The sequence below is a fragment of the Cryptomeria japonica genome, chromosome 10, assembly GCF_030272615.1.
Source record: "Cryptomeria japonica chromosome 10, Sugi_1.0, whole genome shotgun sequence".
NCBI lineage: Eukaryota > Viridiplantae > Streptophyta > Pinopsida > Cupressales > Cupressaceae > Cryptomeria > Cryptomeria japonica.
This window is the reverse complement of record NC_081414.1, coordinates 200244816-200254471: the sequence shown is the minus strand read 5'-3', so window position 1 is coordinate 200254471 and position 9656 is coordinate 200244816. Positions and strand designations below refer to the sequence as shown.

The window sequence follows — 9656 nt, the reverse complement described above, 5'->3', positions numbered from 1 at the left end:
TCAGAGGTAACTCAATAGCCATAAGACTCTTACACACAACCTCTATCTCATGTGCCTCATATATAAGAGATACACTACAAGAAATCATCAAAACACACATCAACACATGTTGCTTCCTTTTACATCTCATTTAAATGTTTGATGTAAATTATATTTCCTATTTCAGGAGTCCAAACTTCTGGAAGCCATAACTTGTAAATTGTGTGTTTGATTGACGAATCGTTCAAAGTACCAGAAAGCTCGCAAAGGGCTCTATCACCTTGTAACCGCTACGTCGATTTTGCCCACTTTTCACAGTGTTTCGAAGGGTCAAAAGTCCTTAAAATTAAATTTAAACCTTTCATCGTACCCTTAAAAAATGGAAACTTTAATATCTTCAAAACTAGCTATGATCTTGCGACAAAAAATTACCAACATGCTTATCTAGCCAACCAAAAACTTTGGGGATAATATCACACCATTTTGTGCTCAAAACTTACTATAAATAGTAACCTTATGTAAACAAAAGGTTGAGACACCATTTTCCCAACATTCTCCCACTTGTCGAACACCTTGCAAAAGAAAAGGTAGTATCAACACAATCAATTAATTTTTAGGGGCCATGAGGCCCATGGACTCCAAACACCATCTGAACGTCTTTGTGCTCACATCCTTAGTAAAAGCATTTGTAACATTCATCAAAGTCTCTACCTTAACTAGATTCACCCTGTCATCTTTGACCATATCTCTGACAAAAGGATACTAAACATCAGTGTGCTTGGTTCGGGCATGAAATATCGAGTTTTTACCTAGGCAGATTGCACTCTGACTGTCACAATAAATTGTCACTACACCTTGTTCTATTCCAATACCTGAACACAATCTCTTAAGCCAAATGGCTTATTTACAAGCATGGGTAGCTGCCATATACTCTGCTTCTGTAGTAAAAAAAGAGACCATAGCCTGTCTCTTACTCATCCAACTAATTGCACCACCAAATAAAGTAAACACATAAGAACTGGTGGATCTTCTGCTATCAATATCACTTGCCCAGTCTTAATCCACATAACCATGAATATTAGGGGAAATCACGTCTCCAACCAATTCGTGCAAATCCCTCATGCCACCGCCAAAAGAGAGCCCCATCGATTAAGCCAAGCCCCATGAAAGAGGCCAATACCATCAGAGTTGAGATTTAAAAAGAGTCAATTCAAAAAGAGGTAATTCAAAAAACCAACTTTTAAACCTCTGACCTCACATCAACCTTCGTCATAGAAAACATCAGAAAAGAGAATTTCTAGAAAGTCATCGAGCCACTAAAACTCGTCATAATCATCTAACCCCACCTATTTCCTCAAGAAGTTTGGGCTCACATCTGCCCACCAACGATAACAAGCAAGATCCGTACCATCCACATTTAGCAAGAAGAACATATATTCATAACAATTTGATATTAAATATCTTAATATTATATTATAGTTAATAATTATAATAAAATAATATTATTATATTTTAATACAATACTATATATGTATATATTTGTATATAAAAGCATACATATGCATATATGTTAAAAAAAAAAAAACGAAAAAAAAAAGAAAAAAAAAAAGAAAAGAAGAAAGAGAGAAGAAAAAGAAAAAGAAAAAAAAAAAGAAAAGAAGAAAGAAAGAAGAAAAAGAAAAAGAAAAAAGAAGAAGAAAGAAAAAGTCCTTCCATAAATGTCTATTTGAATTTTTCATTTAAAAAATGACTTAAAATAAAGACCTCAAAAACATCTCTCTTCACACATATATATATACACGCAAACTTTTAACTTAATCGGGTTCGTCGTGGATATTTGTTTATTAAAACTTTAGATTTTATTTGTTTATTCTGGATATATAATTTTCAGGTTAAATTTTCTGTATAAATTGTTTTAGAATGAACGCTACACACCTGTGGAGGGGCAGAGGCATCTAGAAGGCACCGTTGAAGCAGCGCATCAGATTCTTGCTTCCATGAATCAAGAGCTCTGCAACCTCTCTCTCTGGATACCCCCCACCACCAGAGACCACGACCCCTCCGGTGGAAGCGGAGGCGGTGCACTGGATGACGCAAGGCTCCACTACAAAAAGTCTGTCGATTCACTCAGGGATGTCATTTCTCTCATCTCCTCATCTCAGGCATTTCACCTCTTTGCGCTGCTTCATTCAAATTTCTAATTCATTTATTAAGCTTTTCAATTTTATTTTATTTTTTGGTTTCAATCACGAAAGAGAAATTGTGTCTTGCCCACAATCTGCAGTTTGGAAGAGAAGCTGTTTTTTAGGAGTATTGTTCATAATTAATAGTATCGTGTGTCAAGATTTTGGTTCTGAATTTGATTATGAATGTTTTTTTTCAATAATTCGGATCAAACTCTATATGTATCATCAGGCAGATAGCATGTCAAGAGAATTGATAAAATGCTAGCAGACCAAGCAGAATAAATAGTACTATGTGTGTTTTTCACGCAAGATAAACCCATTTGAAATTCTGTCTTGCCTACAATCCGTGCAAGACAAACACAATCAACATATATGCCCGAAAATCAACTACAATGGTTTAAAAAGAAAGTAATAGTTAAGTAACTTTAAGGTCTGCCATCAGCATGTATGCCCACGTTGAATATGTTTCCGATGAGTAGGGAGCGAGGTGCCAAATTGTGCTACCATTGTACTGTGCTTATATATACAACTCCCCTCTAGATTGAATTTGTGCTTTCTTTATGAAGTACACATGACTTGATCATCTGGCCTGCTTGGGTTGTACAAGAAACCGATGAAAGGCTTTGGTACAGTGTAATTGCACGTGAATCTTCTTTAGTGTGTCTCAAGTTTTTTGCGTCCATCTTAGAGTATATGTTGATAAGTTAATCGTGAGCCTGATTCTCAAGGATTTCCGGTGTGATGAATCTGCCTTCAATTGTCATTAGCATCTTGAACAATGTAGTTGGAAAGAGGGATAAATTATTAGCACGGTATATTGAAAATGCTGCGGGAAATAAGTTACACAACATAGTAGTTTGGTGTCATTAACTTCAAGGTAAAGTGAAGAGTCATTTGAAGGATTCAATTCACAGGAAAGGACAGTTCACAGAGATAAATAGGACACAACCGTCAATCAATTTGGCGTTTTGCCCCTTGAGTTAATTTAGGATCATCTGATTCTTATTTTTTCAGTTTTCATTAGAATTTTTTTGTTAATAATGATTCAATGCCATTGTGTTAACAATACCGACTATTATATTTCAGAAATGGGTCGTTTGAAAATCTTAGTTTCTGTACAGCTTTGGGCTGTGTTGTGAAGTATTGAGGAAATATATATGCTGTTAACTTTTTGTTTTGGAAGTTTGGCAAATGCAATACTTATAAACAAAAGTATGGCTTATGCATGCAATAATAAGGCATTTTTTTTTGAGAAATTAACAGTTGGGAAGTTTATGTTGAGCTTTTGCTTTGAAATACCTCCTCTTCTAGATTTCATTTTCTGCATGTTAATCAGGCAATGTTGTTGATTTTATAATTCAGACTAAACCACACGAGGGAGATACCATAATGGGAACAGAAAATAATGGAGATCAAGCTGAGATACAAATACTAGAACAACGGGCTTCAGAGCTCAGAGAGGTATTGTCTTATTTAAGAACGCAATGATTATGCCAATTCGTTCTTTTCATTGTTTAAACAAATAATTTGGGAAACAAAGTTTAGGGCTTTGACTGTATTCTTTGCCAGCACAATGCTTCATAATTTTTTTGTTTTTCAGTATGATTCACGCATTAGTACATAATTATTCTAGAAGCTTCAAATGTCCACCCCTTTACTGAGTACTGTTGCTACAAGTGCTGATTAACTGTCGTGCTCAAAACTCAGCTTGAAAAGAATTATATGGATTGTCCATGATGATACAGCTTTTCAATATGTTGATGGAGGTATATTGGGAATTCATGGATCCTGATACAATTTATATAGGATTTGAAAAGTATTCTTCTAAACATGGTCACTCACAAAGCTTAAGTTGATTTACATTCACAACATGGTATAACAAGCTGAGAAGGAAGATCCAATTTGAAATTTTTTTTCGCCAATATGATGCAAAATGGTATGAGGCAAATATCAAAGAGGTTTAGGCTTAGAGTGTGAAGAGATTAAAATCTTCGTTTATCTAAGTACGGTGAAAATTTTCACCTACTAGAAAACTTGGAGGTACTTGACGTCAATCATTAAGCTTTTCCTATTTTGCTTGAGTATTGAATAATGTATTATGAACAATTGCATGGACTTTAGCCAAATGTTGGACAAAAGAAGAAGCCCTAGGTTGCTCCTTTCCTTGATGAGACAAAGCTGTGGGGAGAGCTATCAGCGTTTCTTGTGGAACTAGGGCTTGATATCCATAGCGATCCTCAAATGCAGAGCTTTTTTTTTTTTTGAACTTATTCTGGTGATGGACAGAGAGTGTGAATCAAGGAATGGATAACTACCTCAATTTGATCATTTTTTTCTGGATCAAAGGATTCAGTGAACCTCAACTGACATTCTGAGAGTTTCTTGAATTTGATCCAGAATTTATCTCCCATTTTTTCTTTCAGGCTAAGTTGCTGAATCATGAGATTTTTCGGGTGATTCCGGGTATGAAACGTATTGGAATCGGATTCTGAAATGAATCTCCTGTGGTTTCGCCCGGGGTTTGTGTTTATAGATGCTGAAATCTTTCCGAAATGTTTAGTGATTACAGTTTGATCTTTTTGATATTCTTAAGACCTACAGTGCTGATAAGTGAACTCAAAACTTATCTCTCATGAGATTCTAATTTGATCTTTTCAATATTGAAAACTGAATTTAAATTATTAAGTTATGTTGCAAAATTTGAAATTTGTAATGGTTTTGTTTAGCATTTGTTTTGGTGTATGACATTCTAAACTTAATTCTATTTTTTTAGCTACATCCACATATACATATACATATATATACATACATACATACATATATTATAATGTATATATATATAGTATATGTGCAGTATAATGTATGTATGCATAAATATAGTATAATGAATGTATGTATGTATATATATAGTATAATGTATAGATGTATGTCTGTATGTATACATAGATATATGTATGTATATATGTATACATGCGTACGTGTTTTTGTGTGTGTGTATATATAATTTTTGTATGAATTTACCAAAAACATACCCAACCCCCAAAAAGATTTCTGTCGTACCAATGTTCGTACCCACGTACCCGTTCCCGTACATATTCGGCAACTTAGCTTTCAGGAGATGAGAATGAAGCCATTGCAAATGTCCCACCATGAGGCCAAGAAATTGTTATTATACCATATTTTAATCCAAGATACTTGGGTATCACCATTAAGAATTTGTGTACTCTAGTACTTTTATTATGTTGTTGAATCGTTACCACAACTGTTGCACAACTCAAGTGATGAGAAATCTGATCTATAAGCGTTAAGAAATATAGGAAATGAATTGAAATCTTGGAAAAAAAAAAAATTATTTCCGAAAATAAGATCTGTAATTTCTGGAAAAATATGCAGTATTCTGACGGCAAAGAAAAAACACTAAAATCTGACTAGGAACCAAGTAGAACTATATCATTTTTTTATAAAAACAGTTTTTGACACAGAGTAAAATATACATTCCTTGGTGTGATCCACAATTGGAAATGCATGGTCTGCTAAAAAGATACCTTCCTCAAAAAATATACTTTGAAGAGAAATTATGAACAGCCACTCAGACCTAAAGTCTCCAAGAACAACACATTAGTCTCTCATTGATTATCTGTAAAACAGATTATCCAAAACACTCATTTCTATCCTTGGTGGTACTGTGTTCAAAATTCAAATAGAGGCTGATAATAGAAAAAAAAATTGCTCCTAGAGAGAAGCTAAGATAGGGAGAAGATTCCTTCGCTAATTTAAAATGGATTCACGATATCACCATAGTCTAGACTCTAATGGGCACTGATGTGGAATATAAAAAGATAAAAAACAAAAATATTAAATCAACTAGAAGTAACTATTAATGGAATCATATTAACTTTACACCAGTACTTATGAGAAAAAAGAACAGCTTTGTGGATGATTCGGTTTGAAGTAAAAACTTGAAAATCGGAAGACAAATGATCAATGGTCAATGGGAATTAGGAACATATCTCGAGGAGCTTGTGTTCTTCCTCTTCTTGTGCTTTCTTCTTCCTCTTCTCTTTTTCATTTTTACTTTGTTCCTATTCGCTTTAGGCAATTGCAAAAGAGCATGGGCCAGGGTTTTGTTAAGTTTTTTCTTTGGTTGGGGCGCCTTGGTCTGTCCCCCTTTTAGGTTTAGATTTAAGGAAAGATTTTCTCCTCATTTTTAATGGCTGATATTTTCCCCTCCTGTCCGGGATGCCTTAACGTCCCTAGGATGGTTGAGAGATACTTGGACTTCCCTTGGGCTGTCTTGGAGACACAAGGGCATACCTATATAGTATATACCCTTCCAGTAGGGGGATGTCTAGGATGCCATTCACGAGACTGGGGGCACATCTCGGTGGACCCCTACTGGATAACTAATATGAAGTTGCTACTCTCCAATGAAGCACTCTCCACCTCCAAAGATTTGCAAGAAAAAGTGTCATTTGTGCCACTAATTAGTGGCCAAATACTTTTTCCACTTAAGAAAAGCAACTTTTATGGAATGGTGAAATACATTCAAATGCACCTTCTTGTCACCCGTTTGTATTATTGCTACACCTCTTCACACTGAGTGATTTGAAAGGATCAAAACATGTGGATTTATAGTCATAGAATCTAATACTGTGTGAGAGCTAAATGCAAAAAACTTAACTTGAGTATCATTGCCTGAATCGAACATTCAGTAAGTCCTACTACGTTGTTTCTGAACGACTTGTCTTTGGTTTTCAATGAGGGCTTTTTTCTATACGATTCATATTTAAAAGTTCCTTGAACAAAGTTTCTTCCATACTAAACTACATTTTTCATTAGTGTGTGTGTGCACGCACGCACAAATCCCAACTGAAATTTATGCTTCTATTTTGGATGAGTAAGTATGTAGTTATTGTAGGCTGGTATGTCTTTTGCCAGCAACTAGACTTGTAATCTGCTCGTCTTTTAGGCAACTTCTGAGAATTTCTTATCTTGTCTTGCTATAAACTATACAGGACCTACAGATGTCTAAAATGCAAATTAGATTCCATAGATTCCTTAGTAAAATTGTGACTGTAGATTGCCATCCACCTATTGTACCATTTCAGGTAGTTCATGTTCCTACAGAAGATCGAGGTGAAAATTCAGTGAATGATAGCAATAAACATGTGCAAAATTTTTCGTAATTTCTCTTTGTTTTGATTCTTGAAGGCAGTTTTTCAGGTTTTGAGGGTCTCTATGTGGGAAGCTTGCACTTTTCTCTTGGCATTTCTATGTTCATCTTCCCACTTAAAAGTGGTTTTTTGTAATCGTGCTATATGCAGTGATGGTTAAATGCCACTGTATTGCTCCTATCTGCTAGATTCTATTTAAAACTGGCTTCTGTAATTACTTTCTTTATATATATAGGCTTTAAGCCTTTTACTTAAAAATAAATGTGGGTGTAGATGTTGCATTTGTTTAGATTTATAATGGTTTTATGATTTATCATCTAGGGACTAAGCTAAAATGAGGTATCGAGGAAATGACAGAATATATTGAAATTGAACGCATGATGCTTATTCCTTCCTCTTGTGGAACACTCAGGTTAGATTAAAACAATGGCTTAGAGGAAAGGGATTTAGAGGATTTATGGTAGCTATTTCTGTTATGTAGCCTTAACTATTGATTTTAATCTAATACTTGACATGTGCATTGAGGTATATGGATACCATCATATTATATGCATGTGCACCTCTGAGATAAAAGCCGAACCATTTCTTAGGTAGTGGTTTCACGGAGGGGAACTATTGTAATTTTCTCAGCAGATGCTTCAGAGGAAAAGCTCAAAAGACAAAGCTGTAAGCTGCAAAATGGTCTCCTGAAACGCAAACTTTCAGTTACCTGTTTATATCTTTCGGGTTGTGCAAATTAGCATATCATTTTTTTTCTAACAAGCTGACCATCGGTGTTCTTCTATTTGGCATGAAGTCTATCGAAATTATCTGTGGGTACTGTAAGTAATGGAGCCACCTGCACAAGAAAAATAGGCTATCTTTTAGTTTTATGCCGAACCTTGAAGTTGCTATATTGTGAAATGCTGCATTTAATAAATCAAAGATTTGTGACTTAATCAAGGAGCTTTTTTCATTGGCAGTTTTCTAAAGATGCTATTCTTGTTCTTTGCAGAAGGTTACCAAAAAGAATCATCATTTGAAAGTTCTTATAGACCAACTTCGAGATCTTGTCAGTGATATTTCCATGTGGCAGAGTCCGACCTTATGATTTTGTTTGAATTATGACTTTCATTGAAGAAAACTGGTTTGACAATGCTAAAAAAATTGGGAATCAAGTACAGCCAATCGCTGCAATCCTATTTCTCCGCCGTCATGAAATTTATGGTGGATTTGCTCCTCAGGAAATTGCATTTGGGACATGATGCGACTTGCATCTGATTGATATTTAGTATAGTGGTAGAATTGCATGCAGTCAAGCGTCTTACATGGTATCCTGGGAAATCTATATATATTTTGTTTTGAACAACATAACTGTATTCGGATTAAATTCTTAAAGATGCTATTTCTTTGCTCCTGAATTCATTTTCACCCAATATCAGGCATATTACTTAACCAAAAATTCAGCACACATGTTCGGCAAATGTCATTTTGATTGTATGAAGAGCTTCAATAGCGTGTGAAAACGTGTCCTAGTACCAAAAGGGACAGTTTTATTTTCTCTGACAAATCTCTCTCTTATACATGGAAATTGCATTTCTTGTACATCTATATGGCTGTTACAACATGAAATAATTCTCACAATTTTATGAAATTGTCAACCCACTTTTAGGGTGCGAGGATATTAGAATAGAATATAGTAATACTTTTTTTTATCATCTAACTAATTGTAATATACATGTTGCTCAAAGGTTTAAGTTGCATAATGTTTAACTAAATATAGGATATTGTCATCGTAGATTTTATGCCACAAACTAACTCATCCCTTTATACATGCATAACTTGATTACACTTCAAGCAAAAGTTGAACTATTTATATATAATTGATTTCAGATTAATTCCATAAACAATACATCATTGCTGTTGTATCACATCAAAATAATTAAATCTACTTTCCTCTTTGCTGTAGGTGCATCTCAGCTGAATCACCAAAACTAACTGTTACGTTGCCAGTGAAATAGGCATTCGGTAGTGCATAAATGAAAAGGGACAAGCATTAAGACTGGTACAAACTATCAAAAAGACACTTCTTATCCGATTTCCTTCCAAATTCGTTTTAAGACCGTAAACCAACATGGCAGTAATCAATAACACTAAAATCATATACAATCTGTAGATATTTTTAGTCTCCAGTCATTTTGTGTACACTTCTCTGGATTTTAATACCTTAAAATGTGAAATAGAAGGCTTCTTATGTATCCACATTTTATAAGGACTTGCCCTGACACTAAAAATGCCTTTGAATACATGCCCAAGGAAAAATGACCTAACTTAGAAC

General features: G+C 34.6%; 1 protein-coding gene across 1 annotated transcript; it reads left to right on the top strand.

Annotated features, from left to right (window-relative positions):
- Window positions 1-1830: 1830 nt before the first annotated feature.
- On the top strand, window positions 1831-8879 carry LOC131044457 (mediator of RNA polymerase II transcription subunit 30). Its single transcript, XM_059212186.1, has 3 exons — window positions 1831-2141; window positions 3528-3626; window positions 8334-8879. Exons 1-3 carry the CDS (start codon window positions 1977-1979, stop codon window positions 8427-8429), a joined length of 360 nt encoding a protein of 119 aa, XP_059068169.1. The 5' UTR covers window positions 1831-1976; the 3' UTR covers window positions 8430-8879.
- Window positions 8880-9656: the final 777 nt, after the last annotated feature.